This window comes from Oratosquilla oratoria, unplaced genomic scaffold (assembly GCF_046742065.1).
Source record: "Oratosquilla oratoria isolate Oo_2021 unplaced genomic scaffold, ASM4674206v1 SCAFFOLD124, whole genome shotgun sequence".
NCBI classification, from domain to species: Eukaryota; Metazoa; Arthropoda; class Malacostraca; order Stomatopoda; family Squillidae; genus Oratosquilla; species Oratosquilla oratoria.
Genome location: NW_027467481.1, coordinates 36,629 through 54,193, shown reverse-complemented (window position 1 = coordinate 54,193; position 17,565 = coordinate 36,629). Strand labels below are relative to the sequence as shown.

Below are 17,565 nucleotides of genomic sequence, written 5' to 3'. Positions count from 1 at the left end.
CAACCTTCTTTGCTTCCTCATCCCACCACTCGCTACCCTTCCTTTCATTTCCTCCTGTCCAGTCTACCACTTTCATATATATTAGTTCCATAACACAAATAACTTCTTACCTGTTCCATTCTCTCCCCACTCAACTCTACATCAACATTAAACCCTCCACTCTTTAATATCACCACCTCACTGAGAGTAACAGTCAACTTGTTTCTGATATCATATCTTGGGTGTTATTGGGGATAAGAATACTCAACATAAGGGTGTAGTGTATTGCGTACAGGGTGGCAGGCTGAGCAGGTATGGGCTTCCCGTATCACAGACTCTTCATCACTACGCCCATCCGGCCCCAGCCCACCTCATACAGGATCTCCTTAAAATCATTAGATAAAATACACAATAAAATTTCCATATACAATGACAATAATCCAGAAACTGAACAAGATAATTATATAAGGCACTGCCTAAGCTATATAAGCTGTGGTAGTTGCTGGGTTAAGCTGCTGCTGCTGCTGCACAGGGGGCTCCATATATGTATTGCCCTTCTAAGCTACTCTGTATGTATATACCTATATACAAATTCACATTCAACAAAAGAACAGCAGCAGCAACAGCTGGTATGTGATGGCTGACCCTGTCCTGTGCATCACTGCATGAGTGTGTATTTGCAGCTTCAGACAACCAAGGATACAGCTTCTAGTGCAGCTGCTGCCATGTCCACAGCTATCCTGGGGCCAAGCCTCAGAGCATTGCATGCTAGGGCCATGCAGTAGCATTCCATGGTGCCCAGCTGGTCTTCTGCATGTCAGCTTTCCAGGTGCCATGTGTGAGCTATGCCCTTCATGAGACTTGGCTTGGTACTCTTTGTACTTGCATTGATATGTGGATCTGTGCACTGTGCATCAGGAACAAAACATGGTCCCTAGTGCTTTTTAACATCAAGCTTTTATATGTTTTATTACCAAATATATTGAGTAGTATCCCAATGTTAAAACAAGGAAGGATTCTCATTGCTCCATAAAATGTTGCATTATTGAGCAATGAGGAACTTGGCATAACTAAAATGATGGCTGCGGATAAAATATTTTTTACAGCGTCAACGCAGTGAACCAGAGCCAGAAGCCACATCAAGCGCCGCCAAGCCAAACATGTGCACCACATCACTGCTGCACCTCACTCTTAAATCCCACGTCCAACCGGCTTAGAACAGTGGCACAGTGACTGTCTTAGTCCATAAGAGCCCACATCAATACCATATTATCTGCATGTGGTTATGCCTTGCACCAAACCATCCCCTCATTGAGGTGGATGTGTTTCAATGTCACGCTGAGCTCGACTGATTTTCACTTTGTCTTTTGGTGTGTCAGGGTCTCCTGTCTCCATTGCAAACATTTTCATTTTCTCCTTGAAGGTCAATTTTTCTGGGCCCGCAGGCTTCAAAGCTGCCTTCTGGGCCTGCTGCTCCTGTAGTCTACGTAGACGAGGATCCCTGCAATGAAAAATGACAAGTTAAAGACTTTTCCTTACCACTTCAGGCATAAAGAAATCTCATACTTCAATATTCTGTGTCTTGCTACACTGCTTCTGAACTGGGGAGTGGCTGGGAAACAGGGGCGACCCTTCATTCACGTACATACATACATATGGGAGGTAGCCAAAAAGGAAAAGGCATAAAATCATTCCCACCCATTCCATCCCTGAAAACACTCCACACCCCTCCACCCTCCCTCCCATCTTACCACCTCCTAGATGACAGGTCATCCCTGCACCCTGTCCACTGCCCTGGGTCAGAAGCAGTGTCGCAAGACACAGCACATCCACAGCAAGGCCGCTTCATTAAATCGGCGACCCCCCCTCTCCGTCCCCCCATATAAAGGAGAGGACGGGGAGAAATCCCTTTGGGCTGCGTCGAAATTTTGCTCACACACACTACCTCACCCCCCATCCCCCCCCGTCCATTCCACCTCATGCATCACAACATCTTCCATATACAACCATTCTCCATTCACCCGTCTTCTGTCCTCTCCCGTCCTTCCTCAACAGACATTCCCCTCTTCCCCAAAGCCCCCTTCACCACATCCATCCATCTCATCCTAGGACGTCCCCTCATGTTCACTCCCTCCACATCTGCCTTCCATACCTCCTTTACTAGTCTTTCTTCACTCATTCTTTCCATGTGTCCAAACCATCCTAATACTCTTTCATCAACCCTGTCTCCCAACTCCCTTTCCACCCCTGTTCTCCTCCTCACCTCCTCATTTCTCACTCTATCCAGCCTAGTAACCCCCATCATACTTCTCAGACACTTCATCTCAAACACATTAAAGCTCCTTCTCTCTTCCTCTCTTATGTTCCATGTTTCTGCTCCATACAGTGCTGTTGGCACAATTACTCCTTTAAACAGTCTCCTCTTAGTATCCATTCCCAAATTTCTATTCCTCATTACACTTTTTAATCCACCAAGGCATTTACTCGCTTCTCTCAATCTACATTCTACCTCCACCTTTACTCCACCTTTTCCTGCCACATTTGCACCCAAGTATCTAAAACTATCCACTTCCTCCAGTTGCTCTCCCTTAATGCACACTTCCAGATTACTGCCACTTTCACCCCTTGTACATCTCATCACCTTTTACCCACATTTATCCTCAGCTTTCTTCTATCACACACTCTCCCAAACTCTGTCACCAACTTCCTCAATCCCTCCTCTGATCCTGCCACAAGGAGATAAAAGAAAATGACTAACAAATGGGTACTGGATGGGTGAAGGGTGGGGAACCCCCACTTTATAAGAAGGAAAAAGAATTTTGGCATATGCCTCCTTTTGTGATTCACCATGGTCTTGGATCACGTGTTGGACTCATGATTGACAGGTGAGGAAGAGAAAGGAAGGTAGGAGAGATGGGGGTGAGGAAAGAAGGGAGGATAGGGGTGAGCAAGGGAAGGAGGGAGAGATAGCAACAGAGTGGAAAGGAGAGGAAAAGAAAGGAAGGGAAGAAAAGAGGGGGTGAGGAAAGAAAGGAGGGGTGGTGAGTAAGGAAGAAAGGGGGAAGTGAGTGGGGAAGGGGGGGGGGGAAATGAGGCAGCAAGACATGGAAACTAGGGAGAGCAGGAAGGAAAAAGAAGTGAGGGAAGGGAATAAAAGAGGGAGGGAGGATGGGAGGGACAAAGGGGTTAAAGGAAAGAGGATGGGAGAGGGGAAAGGGGAGGGGACGGGGAAAGGGGAGGGGACGGAGTAAGAGAGGGAGGTCAGTTGGAGAGACGGATGGGAGAGAGGGAGGTACAGAGAAGAACGCAAATCTGCTTACCTGTACACTTCCTGGGCCCCTATTACTCCAGGTGTGCTTGTGGTGTTGTGGTTTGGAGAAGAATTGAGAATCGATTCTGCCTCGTTGATAAAATTCTGAAAAAACAAATAAAAATATATGTTAGTCTTGCAACTGACTGACTGACTGAATTTGCAACCACTCTTTGCATGTTTTGTTCTTTTTTGCTGCCACTTTGCCTTCACCTCTTCATCCCTCCTACACCTGATAAGAACCACACTGGCACACCTGCACTCAGGACACCATCCAGAATTAATGGCCATACTTTTAAACCTTCCGCCAGCTCTGGTGAATGCTATTTACCATTAGAAGGTAGGGTTTTACCTGATGTTCTAGTTAAGTGTATTTAGCTTATCATCTTATCTACAAAACCTACCAATATTTTTCATAACTATATTTAACAAAGTTAATTTATACCTGATGTTCTAGTTAAGTGTACTTGGCCTAGCTTATCTACAAAACCAATTTTTTTGTAACTATAATTAACAGAGTTAATAGAATTCTTTCTAATGGTAGAAAGTGATTGCCAGGGCTGGTGAAAAGTTTTAAAAGTATGCCCTAAGACATTATCAACACAGAACAGGCCTAGCCATACATTCAAACTGTCCCAGATGCAACCACCACAAAGGTACACAGAACACCTCCTACTACAATGCCCTACATTAATAATCAATAATCCAGAGGCAACAACACAATATATCTTCTTTTTCACACATGAGGACCTGACCACTGGCAACTGCTTTCCTCTTCCTACAACTTCCAGCTGGTACATACATACATATACCAAGGCTTTTTCCCCCTTACAAGGGAGGTAGCCAAAAAGAAAAAGGCATAAAACCATTCCCACCCATTCCATCCCTAAATACACTCCACTCTCCTCCACCCTCCCTCTTATCTTAGCACCTCCTGGATGACGGGTCATCCCTGCACTTTGTCCACTGCCCTGGGTCAGAGGCAGTGTCACAAGACACAGCACATCCACAGCAAGGCTGTGGTAGCTTCCAGCTGGAAGCTTAGAAATAGTCCCACACTGATACAATGCAGACAATAGCCCAAAGTTTCTTTCCTGAGATAATTGTGGGATGTTCCAAGGATTATTACCAGCCATTGTGGGTGGTAACACATCCATCTTTCCTCTCACACATGTACTACTTATCTCTCCCCTTTCACTCTCATCCATACCACATCCATGAACATTTAATGATTCAATCACTAAGGTTCTGATTGATTACTTATTAAATGCTACACAATTTTATTTCACTGAGGTAATGTCACTGCAATAGGAACAACTTTTACACTTACATTAGGGTCCTCCCTGACATTAGTCTTCTCTTGGTTGGCATTGCTGTCATACGTCAGGTGAGTGTCCACCTGAGGGGCTTCTGAAAACTGTACACGTTTTACGGTTGCATCGCCACTTCTCACACGGCTTGCACTGGCTGGCTGTGGCTGTGGCTGTGGCTGCGGCTGCGGCTGTGGCTGTTGGTGCTGCATAACAGAGTACGAAGATCCACGTTCTGGGGGTGGTGGTGTCTGAAGCTGACTGTCGTATCCATAGTAACCTTGTGAACTGCGCTGATTGTTAACAGGACCATTGGTGAACTGCTGCTGTTGGTGGATGTGTTGTGGTGCCTGCTGGTGTTGCAGTGCCTGCTGTGGGTGCTGTGGCGGTATCTGTTGGTGGTGTGGTGCTTGTGGGTGCTGAGGTGGTGCCTGTGGGTGCTGCGATGCCTGTGGATGGGGCGACTGCTGCCCTCCTGGTGCAGAAACAAGAGTGTCAAGTCTTTGTGTAGCCTGTTGTTGATGATGTTGCACATGATGTGTTTGCTGTTGCTGATGATGGTGGTAAGGAGGCTGAATTTGCCGACGCATGTCTTCCTCCTGACGGCGCTGAGCTTCCCTAAGAATACGCTCCTCCGCTTCTTTCGCTGCCACCAACTCTTGCTGCTTCCGTCTGATTTCGTCAGCTTTCCTTGCACGCTCCTCATCCATGGGTCCACCGCCATTGACACGTTGCTCGTTGGGAATGGTATTATTGTTGTTATTGTTGGTAATGTTGTTGTTCCATTTGTAATCCCGATTACTTTCACGAGTTGCTTCTATGGTTCTCTTAGGATCGTAGTCATCATCATCATCGTTCTCATCATCATCATCATCTTCATTTGTCAAAGCTTCCTCTGCCCGACGCTGAAACTCCCTCTCCAGCTGAAGAGCTCGCATGCGGTCCTCTTCTTGTGGCGTTCGGTATTCCAGAGTCTCCAGAGTGGTGATCTGTTCGTCACGCCACTGTCGAGCTGCTTCACGTCGTCGTATTTCATACTGAAACAAAAGTACTCAGTTAAGAACTATAGTCTATTTATCTAGCTATATACCAAGGGCTTTTCCCTCCCTTATAATATTAGCCAAGTCAAAAGGCACATAGCCACTACTACCCATTCCACTTCCATCCACCCTTTCCTCCCTCTCATCATAGTTCCTTGTGGATGATGGGTCATCCCTGTCTCCTGCTCACTGCCCTGGGTCAGGAGCAATGCAGCAAGACAAATATTGACAATACAAAATGAATTTGCTCTAAGATCCCTTCAATAGAAATCCTATACCATCTATAAAACTGATGACACCCCGTGCCCAGATCCACAAACTTGAGATCCTGAGTCCACTTTGGGGACTATCCACACACGGAGCTAAAATGAGAAGGAAACAAGGGTGGTGGATGGGAGTCAAAAGGCATATATCCACCCCCACCCATTCCACTCCCATCCAACACTCCCACCTCCCCCTCACATTAGCTCCTCATGGATGACGGGTCATCCCTGTATCCCACCCACTTCCCTGAGGTGATATTATGAAGCAGAGAGGGTAAACCAGCTTCAGTTGTCAGGGACTACTGTGCAAGTGTTGTGCCCTGATGTGTTGCCCTTGATCCAAGCTGGGGTTTGGGATGACCCTTCATCCTTATGGTACCGACATGAAGGTGTGTTTAATGTGTATGAAGTGGGTATGTGCTGGACTCGGCTATCCCTGTTGCCTTTGGTATTTAAATATATAAAACCCTCTAGCATTATTTCTTTTATTATATATTTTTTTTCTTCTTTTTCAGTTGAAACTTGGTCTCCACACTAGAAAGTCAAAGTATATCTACAACTACACTGGTGTAAAAAAAACAAAATATAAACTAAATACTCACCTTCTCCTTTTCTTCACGATCCCATGGATTTGTCTTGTATGATAGCGTATTCTTGGTAGCAGTTGGTGGGAAACCACTGCTACTGCTGCTGGATGTGGACGTACGGTTTTGGAAAAGGGGATGAGTGGATGTAGGGGGAGGTGGTGGGGGAGGAGATTCTCTGTAGCCACCATCTTCTGGGGGAGGAGGTCGAGGTGGAGCTGAGGTATCACCACCTCCACCACCACTGTGGATGTTATTGTCAAAGACAGCCTGGCGTAGAGGCTTCTCAGGAACGTCTGGGGACATTGGGTAATTACTTGGCTTGGGTTTGGGAGCTGTGGGTGGTGGCTGTTTCGATGGGGGCACAGCATGAGGGGGGTGTTGGTTGTGGGGTGGGTAATGTTGGCCGTGAACTACACCAAAACCTTGTGGACTCATAGGCGTGAAGTGGTTTGGAAAACCTTGCATTTGAGATGTGGGTGGATGGTTATAGGCCTCTTGCTGGAAGGATGTATTTGGTGTATATGACTGTTGCTGTTGTTGCTGCTGCTGTTGCGGGTGGAAGGGTGGTTGCCCTCGCTGCTGTGGTACATGGCCGTTGTGCTTGATTCGTTCATCACGGCGCCGTGCTTCCTCATGATGTTCGACGGCCTTGCCCTCTCCCTGCCTCACATCGTGTTGGGATGCAGGGCGAGGAACATCCATGGCACGCTGTGGCTCACCATCACGATGCATGAACGCTGATCCAGGTCGGTGATGCTGAGGTGGTGGCTGTTGCTGTGGTTGCTGCTGCGGTTGCTGCTGCTGTTGTTGTTGCTGCTGTGGTGGCTGCTGCTGTTGTTGTTGCTGCTGAGGATCTACACCTTGACCTGGGGATCCCATAGGCAGCTGCTGCCCAGACCGCAGTCCACGTTGCGACCCCATGCGAGGATCCTGAGGACCTTGATGGAAGCTCACATTCTGGTAATGACGTTCATCCTCCTGTGGTAAGTGTGGGTTACTTGCCATTCTTGCACCAAGACCTGGGTACCCACCCTCACTCAAGTTCTGTGTGGATCTGAAAAAAATAAAATAGAATGAATAAATAAAAAATGGGGGTTAACCAAATAAATTCAAACCAAGTTTACTCGAAACTATATATTTTACCATCAATGAAAGACGACCGATTCAACAATGACTTACCTAGAGCGGAAAGGATGATGGTGGGGGTACTGTGCTGTGGGAGGGTGTTGCTGCTGTGTGAGAGAGGTGTTGGAGGAAGTGCGGGAGTAGGCTGGGTTGAAGACTTCGTGTGTTGGTGCCTTGGGTCCTCCACTGCCTCCACCCTCACCTGCAAATAAAGAATTCCATGTAGTCTAATGCCTACTCTAGCTAATAATGCACTAATTCACACCCAACCTTCAAAGCATGGTGATAGTTTTATGACCTTCACACCTTTAAATCAAAAGTCAAATGTACTTATTTTGAGTACCTTGGTATCTAACCAAAAATATTCCAGAGATACATAACCGTAAGTTCAGTTTTCAATGTTTTGATATTAAAATCATGAAAATGACAAACTCTGAATTATAGAGGCAACATTCTAAAGTACACCTACATATCTTAATTCAATACTCATCAACCACCACTTGTACGGACATGTGGGCCCAGGATGTAAACCCACTTTGGGAATTGGTGGTGCTTTATGTCCGGGCCAATTCTAAGTGGGTTTATGTCCTAGGGCCAAATGTCCACACAAGTGGCAGTTGGTGAGTGTTAGGTTAAGAGACTTCAGTGTATAAAGGTTTTACATCTACAAAACAAATATAGTGTGCCTGACACACCTACATATACCATGGCTTTTTCCCCCTTACAAGGGAGGTAGCCAAAAAGGAAAAGGCATAAAAACATTCCCACCCATTCCATCCCTGAATACACTCCACACCCCTCCACCCTCCCTCTTATCTTAGCACCTCCTGGATGACGGGTCATCCCTGCACCTTATCCACTGCCCTGGGTCAGAAGCAGTGTCACAAGACACAGCACATCCACAGCAAGGCCGCTTCATTAAATCAGCAACCCCCACCTCTCCGTCCCCCCATGCATAAAAGGAGAAGACGGGGAGAAATCCCTTCGGGCTGCATCAAATTTTGCTCACTCATACTACCTCACCCCCCATCCCCCTGCCCATTCCACCACATGCATCACAACATCTTCCATATACAACGATTCTCCATTCATCCCTGTCTTCTGTCACCCCTGACGCACCTACTGCCCCTTTAAAACCTAAGGTCCTCTTGTGGTTTAAATACGACAATCATGCTTTCACAAGCATACATTTTATCCAGGGACATACATATACCAAATGCTGCTTCATTTAATCTGTGACCCCCCCCCTCATGCAGAAAAAGAGCAAATGGGAATATAAAGATATATAGTCATAGAAATGGTCAAGGACAGTTTCAAGGGAGCAACATAAAGGAGGGACAGTTGTAGTACAAAAGTGGCACAATTCCTCTAGGAGTAGAGATTTTACTCCAACACAGACAAATGGCGTGTGACTACAGTCCATAAGAGTGCCTCAAAAGCAATGCATGCATGCTGCCAAGATATCAATACTGCAAGACAACATGCAGTCACAACCCAGTGCAGGGTATTGCTGTGTCTTGCTGCACGGTTTCTGACCTGGGCAGTGGGCAGGATGTAGGGATGACCTGTCATCCAGGAGTAGCCAAGAAAATAGGGAGGGGGGGGTAAATTGGAGTGGACTATGTGGAGATGAAATGGATGAGAGTGGATTTGCCTTTTGACATTGGCTACCTCCCTTGTAAGGGTGAAAAAGCCTTTGGTATATGTATCTCCTGTGGGGAGGAGGAAAGAATTCTACTACCATAGTTACTTTTTGAATCATAAAGGAGACAGGGATAAGCCTTCATCCACAAGGAGCTAAGATGAGTGGAAAACAAATGGGTGGTGGATGAGAGTGGAATGGGTGGAAGTGGGTATGTGCCTTGGCTAGCTCCCTCCTTTGTAGAAGTAAAGAGACTCTCGGTAAATAGTCTGTAAACTGTTTAGTTTCCTTCTGTTGGCCAAACCCTTGATGTTAGCATATTTATTTTCTTGATTTTTACTGTTAGGGGTCTGATGAGTGGGTTGAAGGATATGCGAGTATTGAAAGTGAGGCCTAGGCTTCTCTCCAATAGTTGGAGTTGGCCATTCATTTTCATTGTTGGATGTTTCTTTCATTCATGGTTGTCTTGCTGCATTGCCTCTGACCTGAGCAGTGGGCAGGGAACAGGAATGGTCCTTTGTCCACAGGGAGCTTGGATGGGGGATGGCAAATGGGTTTTTGGACAAGTGTGAGACTTAGAAACTGACGAAGGCAATGGAAACAAAACTAAGGATTGCATAGAGGAGAATAGAGAGATCAATGATGGGAATGATGCTGAGAGAACAAAAGAGAGCAAGTTGGGTAAGAGAACAGACTAGAGTGAAAGATATTGTGGAGGCAGTAAAAGAGAGGAAGTGGAATTGGGCAGGTAAGTTAGCGCGAACGACTGATGAGCGATGGAGCAAGTGTGTTATTGAGTGGATGACATGAGAGAGGACTGAATGGTGGGTATATATTTTGAATCAGCCAATCCCATTCCCCTATAAAAGGGAAAGGGCCTTTTGGTAAATATGGCTGACTGGGGTAAGCAATGTCACTGATGACCCGAACTATCCCAGCACTCTTTCATCCACCCTATCAGCCAGTTCCACCCATGCTCTCCACCTCTCTTCCAAATTTCTCACTCTATCCATGCCTGTAGCTCCCACTATACTTCTTAAACACTTCATCTCAAACATGTTTTGACTTTTTCTTTCCGTTTCCTTCATATTTCATGGCCATAATCATTTCCATGTACAGCCTTCTCCTTGCATTCATCTCCTGGTAATACACTAACACAACATTGACAACAGTCTAGCATTTCTCCCCAGAGATCTATCAGAGGACCCAGAGACTGTTGACAGCCAACTGTAAGGCTCTGAGTTTCCAGTCAATGAAACTCAAAACAATGACTATTATTATTGTACAACATTTTACCCATTGCTTTTTGTCCTCATCAAGAGTGGGGGTGCTTTGTATATTTTCTTTCAAATTATAGTTATATTTGAATAATATATAACATGGACCTAGGCACATTTAAGTTAAGCTGTGTCAGGCACTGAAAATTTAAGTATAATCAAATACTAACTAGCATTACACAACCAACTTATTGGCACAAAATATGTAAGACACAATGGTGACAGTGAGTACATACTATTTAGTGATGGTACAGATTTTGAAGCCTGGATACGTGCTGGGTGAGGGGGTTGTGGTTGATTGTTGTGATCGTGGTTGTGTTCACGAAGTACTTTAGACGGCAGGTCACGTTCACTGTGGTGACGGCCTCCACTGTGGTGACGACCCCCAGTGTGGTAACCTGCGTACCAAGTAATTTGAATTAGTTACACGATTACACATCTCCCGATTACATCCCAATCTTCCAAAGCTAGAGATTTCGTTTTCTGACTAATCAAAAGCTCACACCTACTGTTTAAGTGATGTATCACTAACAGGTACAGACAACATACAATGACTATTGAAATGGCTACCCTGAAGGAGTCTACAGATTACAACATTGAGGAATAAAATAAAAATTTACTTATTATCCTCTGGACACCCTGAATCAAATTTGTTTCTTATACTACCCCTTTTTTCATGCAAAATAAAAATCTGTAACTCAGACATGCAAAATTCTCAAAATAACTTAATCCAATAAAAAAAAAATACTCAATACTTTACAAAGAAAAATTCCATCAAATAATCAATGCCACTACAATTTTTGCATAGCTTTTCCGTACAGCAAAAGCTCAATAATGAACTACCATACAAACACTGTGAGTGAAATAAACTGGAAAAAAAATCGCACACGAACAAATAAAACTTCAATCAAATAAAATTGTATTTTTGTGCAGGTTATAAAATCCAAAACACTATGACACACTGAAACAAATCAATGCTTCAAGTGAGAACCAAATAGAAGAAAACATCCTGAAAATGATGGATCTGACGATGAGAGGCAAGGGTGCGGCACACTCGCTAAAAGTGACACAGGGTACACGACGAAACAGTTGTACGTGACGACAGGATGGAAAGAAGCAGTGCATCATGCTGAATAAGCAGATTTGTTTAACAAAACATTGTGGTGTGCTAGCGCATGCAGGGCACATCCATGTCCTGTCGATGGGACGGACGAACGGACAGAGACAGAGTAGAAGTGGTTCTCACTGCGTGCCACGTGGGCTCAATCAGTTACCGATGGGGGCAGCAACGTGGGGTGGCAGGCGATTAGGACGTGGGTCACCTGAGGAACAAGAGGGAGAGGAAGAGGAGGAGGAAGAAGGGCCCTTTGTCGAAGCCCCTTGGTGTGCAGGTGAGGTTGGGGGTGAGTGGAGTAGTAACGAGGGTGAGGACTGGGCCAGGCTGGGCGCTGTGCCGAAGTGACGTGGTGGATGGTTGCCGCGCTGGCAGTGTGGTGGCTGAGGCGTTGTTTGGACCGCAGCCGTGCTGAAAGAAGGTCGAGAAGGAAGGAGCGGGTACGTTGTGCGGGACAACAAGGGAGGAACTGATGATGGGGTTGTCTGGAGAGTAGGGGATGGCCCTTGTGCTTGTAATGTCTGCTGTGCTCCTCCTCCCTCGTTCTGTGCTGATATGTCACAAAGACTTCGCCAGGGCTTGGATTCATCATGCTGCTGGCAGCTCAGGTCGATGCCACTGTCATTGCCTAGGTGAGCAGGAAAGGAGCCACGGCGGTGAGCACAACCCACGCCGTGGCCCACATCTCGTCGAGACCAGGATGATGATGCAGACGATGAGGTGGACAAGTTACATGAGCTGCTGTCCGAAGGTAAAGTGTATGTGTACTTGGGCAAGTGAGGATTGGTCCTGGTCTCATCCAACCTACGGTGCTCTATCCCCACCTCCACACGCTCAGATGGAATCACCGATATCACGGGAGGTGGGTACAGAGGCGTTTTACTGGCCTGTGGAGGCCCTAGACTCGGTAGGGACGCACCTAAGGAGGACAGTTTGGAGTGAGCAGGGGGTTGCCTAGGAAGGCTGCCCGAAGGAGACCAAAGGTTCACACTTGTACCTTCTGCACTGTTGGCTGCTGCTGCAGCAATGTTGGGACTGGACCGGCTGTTTGCAAGGTTGGATGTTGATGTTGGCGGGTGTGCATGACGAGGTGGCTGGTTCCAGTCAACAAGCCGCTCATTATAACCTCCCATGTTGGGCGCTGACTGGCTGTTGGGCATCACTGCACCTCGAGAAGTGTCTTCCGTGCGTGGCCGCATCTTCCCCAGTGATGCTAGAAAGTTAGTAGCCATGTAAGCAATTGTACTTCATGCACGAGGCGTGTTGCAGGCCAGGGGGCCAAACCCCACCCTGAACTGCTCCACTATGTGTTAATGCTCTAGCTACAAGACACAACAGTGTTATTAGTCTATCTACGAAAAACACAAATCATTAGTCTAGGTAATGAGCACACTTAAGCTGTTATATGTCCAATGTGGTATCCTGAATCTCGCTAATTCAATTAATACACACTCAAATGGTGATGGGGAAGCATGGATGTTGCAAGTGTAGGATGTCAACTTCAAACCCATTCAACTCCGATGAAAAGATTCTTGTCATTTGGTCAAATAAAACAAAAAATCATAAAAGACCAAAATGTTTGATCAAACACCATAAAAATATGGCGTCAGTCCTCGTGCGGTCAATCGACTGACGTCATATTTTTCTGGTGTTTGATCAAACATTTTGGTGTTTTATGATTTTTTTTTTTATTTGACCAAATGGCAAGAATCTTGTCATCGCAGTTGAATGGGTTAATAAAGGCACTTTAGGAGGCAAGTGTAAAATTAATCATTTATCTACCTACTTATCTATCTATTTACTTTTTTGATGATACCTGTACATCTAAGATTATGGAAATGTGACCTGAAGAGGCTTTCTTTGGAAAATGGTTTTCAAATGATGTGATTCATCAGGCTCAAAGAGCCAAATCTTGGGATACTTCAGGGTTTTAAAGTCAAGCTTGTGGAAACTATTAGTTCTTCAACCACAAAGGCTACTTCAGATTGTTGTCAGCAAGAAAGCCAAAAAGTTGTTTATGATCAAACTGGGATGGTAAGCACAAGAGAGAGGGTGGAAGTGGGGTAGTAGTAATTATTAATTCACTGCAAGCTTCAATTCAAATTGTGTGAGTAATGAGTCCATGATAAGTTACACACAAGTTTACTACCGAATACCCAAACCTAATGACTTAGAAATTGAAGGAGAAACATGAATTTCCCTGAATACTATACAACCTTTAGAATCCTATTTAACTTGGATTGTAGTACACATGCCCCTACTCGGCCATTTCAAGTATATGTAACAATATATATCTTGTTTGCATGACTAATGTTGCTAAAAGAATGAAGAAGTACGTGATACAAAGAATGTATCTATACAAAGAATGTATCTATAAACGAGCTACACAGAGTGGCAGTAGTAGTGCTTACACTAATGTCCATAACCTTAACCCAGCACTCATGATACGATGACACGAGAAGAAAATCGTTACGCTACCTCTGCTGGACTGTGGCGATGGCTGTGAGAGAAGGGTGGCAAGACCGTGGTATATAGCTCCTTGCCGCGCTACGTCGAGAGTCACCACAGGACCCGTTTCCATCATATACTCCGCAGCCTTCTCCTGTGATATTCCGACAAGTGACTTGCCGTCAACGCTTAATAGCTGATCACCTGCCTGAAGTCTTCCATCCTGTAAGATGTATACAGTGGATTAGAGAAAGAAAATTCAATTTTTTAAAGGATGAATAGATGGTGGTGACTTGGTTCATGGGATGGAGAGCTTTCATCCACTCTTGCCACCACCATGACATAGTTACCCATATTTGTCTTAACAAAAAATGAGTAAGCTGGGTGTGCCCGCATAATATCAGATAAATACATTCTACCAAATTGAAATATAAAAACGATATACCATGCAAAATTGTCCTGTATCAAGAATAAAAAGGATTCCTAGTTGGTCCCTTTGTTAACTTTACGTCATTCTTTTAGTTTGAATTGCAATTTACTAGACCTAAAAATCTCGCCTACAAGCACACTCTCAACAGTTAATTGTATCTATGGACATTTGGTATATTTAAATTTAGTATATACTTTAGAATATTTTGAAAAAGTTTTCTCAACTTCTGCGAAACTATGCCTTACATCGGGACATGAGTCATCACTGGGCAAAAAAAAAAAAAAAAAAAAAAAAAAAAAAAACGAAAAACACACGTATACATATCTAAATGTGACAATCGGAAATTAAGGATATAGATTTAGTTGGAACTGTACATGAATTTGAGCCTAGGTTTGATAGAAAATTAGAGAATAGAAGATGGGACCCAACGAGCGTTGCTCCATTCCTGTATACTACAATCAATCAAATCAACCATCCTGAGTCCACTGCTGAACAAAGGCCTCCTTCAAAGCATTCCATGATTCGCAATAGAGGAATAAAATTAGGTAAATACACACACACACAAATGGCCACACAACTCCACGTGACACACACGTACACACATATGGTGCGAGGAGTTCACGCCAAGAGGCGCTTATTTGCGACCGAGAGCGTTACCTTTGACCTTTGGACTTCCAGGGAGTGTAAGATCAGTAGCTTCTGGATTCGGATGCGCGACTGCTACCTCGCCAAGTACGACCAAGGCAAAAGCACCCGTACACGTGTACGTGTATATGTGTGATTCACCATGGTCTTGGATCACGTGTCGGACTCGTGATCGACAGCTACTACCCTCCCGGAAGAGAGCTCATATATGACCGATCTATGGGTAATGCTGTGACCTTACACACACGCACACACCCAACTCCCCGCCCATGAGTTGGAGTAACAACTCGCAGTGCAGCGATACTAAAATTATTTCAGCCCTGGGCGGAAGTCGAACCCGGACCGCCGTAGTGGCAGGAGAGAACTTTAACCACAGCGCCATGAGGTGTGTGTTTATGGTCACCGCTTTACCCACAGATCGGGTCACACATGAGCTCTCATCCAGGAGGGTAATAGCTGTCGATCACGAGTCCAACAAGTGATCCAAGACTGTGATGAAACACACACACACACACGAATTTCGACAGGCTATAACCATAATGGAGACTGGCAAGAGCAATTGTGCGCCGCCCGCATGACACTAAACAGGAAATTGACCCTTTGTGAAGTAAACAGTGACAATTGTACTCCAGTGACCACGCGAACCTGTGCCCACGACACGAACTCTTCACTCCTGTACCCACACAAGCTCATATCCTGTGAACACACCGACTCGTCACACGGTCAGCAAACTAACGTCTCACCCTGTCATCACACCAAGTCTTCGTTTCTTGGATGTCCTAACTCGCTACTCTTATGTCTACATAAATTCTCGATCTAGTGCCCCCACTAAATATTCACCCCGTGACCATCACTAATTGTACTCACACTAACTCGTTCTGTGAGCTCACTAACTCGTCACTCTATAATCACACTAACTTTTCGTCTCGGTGTCAACACTAACAACAACTCTCTGCCTAATGACCGAAGTAAATTCCTCAACTTTCGCCAACTATGACTCTTCCCCCACTGCTTGTGCCATTCCACTTTAATCAATCAGTCAACCAGCCATTTGAAGTCCACTGCTTGACAAAGGCCTCTCCCAAATCCTCCACAAGTCGCAAAACTACCCCCAACCTCTTCCACGTCACTCCCGCTAACTTCTCAATCTCTCCACTTCAATCAATCAATCAACCTATTTCACACTAAACGGGTGGACCGCTTTCGACCCACTAGGGGAGCTCACCTGATCAGCAGCGCCTCCTGCTACCACGCTTTTGATGTAGATCCCAAGCTTGTCTTGGTTGACTCCCTGCAACAGAAGAAGAAACAGACGTCAGTACTCAACATAGTAATTTTATGCAAGACAACAAAAAACAATAAACCAATAAATACCTACTTAATAATAACAATAATAAAAATAATAATATCAATGATAATAATAATAACAATGATAATAATAACTGAGAGAATCACTGGTCTGTGACGTGTTACGTCACCGCTACATTAACATGTGGAAGTCCATCCACCACAAGGACTGCTTGTGGATTTCGAGACTACTTGTGGAGGCGCTCTTTGGGGGTTCTTCTTTAGGCTGAGCATCTGGGTGAATGGGGGGGGGGGAGAACCGACAGAAGAACAGCGACAACAAGTGATGAGTTTACACCCGGAGGCGGTTAGGAGCGACCGAAACCGTCATATTTGCTCTATGCGCAAGAGACAGCTCGGGCAAGATGCAGTCACTGAGACCACGGGGCTGCTAGGAGATCTCGAAGCTCAATACGCTTTGTCAGACTCGCTCTGTCTGCCATATATACTCTCGTTTTAATTCTAAAACACGCCAGAAAAACGACCTTTCCCAAGTGTCCGAAAAGGTAATTAGATTTAGTACATAAACTTCAATTGCAGTTCTACATACACTCTCTGAAGAAGTTCTACGCGAACGAAACGTTAGAGTGTTTAGGGTTCCGTGCCTTCCCCTGTGTTTATGTTCTCCATCATCCAAATATCTCGTGTTAATATATGGCATCACGCTGCAAGCACACACATACGGTGATGCAGATGCCACCGTCATTGAAGGCAAACACATAACACCACGAGAGCCTGAGCACTTGTGTCAGCGGACAGTCGCCCCCACGTGCCGGATCACGAAACGGCCCTTGACCCGTGATAGGGAGAGCGAAAAGAGAGAGAGGGGGAGGAGGGAGAGGGGAGGGAGAGACAAAGAGAGAGAGATCAGCCTTTTCTGAACCCAAGACTTAGAGTCACATGCGTTTATAATCATAGTTTAATTAATCTATAATTAATCAATTAACTATGTAAGCTTTTAGCACGATCCTCTTCAAAACGGCGAGGTTCTCCATATATCTTTGTTCTCGTTGTCGCCTCATGATTCCATTCGGCTCTGGAGAAAACG

The 17,565-nt window shown here is 45.3% G+C and overlaps 1 protein-coding gene across 1 annotated transcript; it reads right to left on the bottom strand.

Moving 5' to 3' along the window:
• Positions 1–249: 249 nt before the first annotated feature.
• On the bottom strand, positions 250–16,461 carry LOC143022600 (uncharacterized). Its single transcript, XM_076180897.1, has 9 exons — positions 16,396–16,461; positions 14,126–14,318; positions 12,645–12,860; positions 10,770–10,931; positions 7,669–7,816; positions 6,505–7,543; positions 4,620–5,636; positions 3,300–3,394; positions 250–1,480 (listed from the first exon to the last, which is right to left on the bottom strand). The coding sequence occupies exons 2-9, from the start codon at positions 14,229–14,231 to the stop codon at positions 1,288–1,290; spliced, it is 2,976 nt and encodes a 991-aa protein (XP_076037012.1). The 5' UTR covers positions 14,232–14,318; positions 16,396–16,461; the 3' UTR covers positions 250–1,287.
• Between the last annotated feature and the right edge of the window lie 1,104 nt (positions 16,462–17,565).

What these genes read in the sequence shown, in the direction of transcription:
- LOC143022600 (XM_076180897.1), bottom strand. Translation starts at nt 14,231, where the DNA reads ATGATGGAAACGGGTCCTGTGGTGACTCTCGACGTAGCGCGGCAAGGA. An exon ending in CATCATCCTTTCCGCTCTAG is followed by an intron (nt 7,544 to 7,668) that starts GTAAGTCATTGT and finishes TATTTTTTTCAG; the next exon opens with ATCCACACAGAACTTGAGTG. An exon ending in ATGTCAGGGAGGACCCTAAT is followed by an intron (nt 3,395 to 4,619) that starts GTAAGTGTAAAA and finishes TTGTTTTTTCAG; the next exon opens with AATTTTATCAACGAGGCAGA.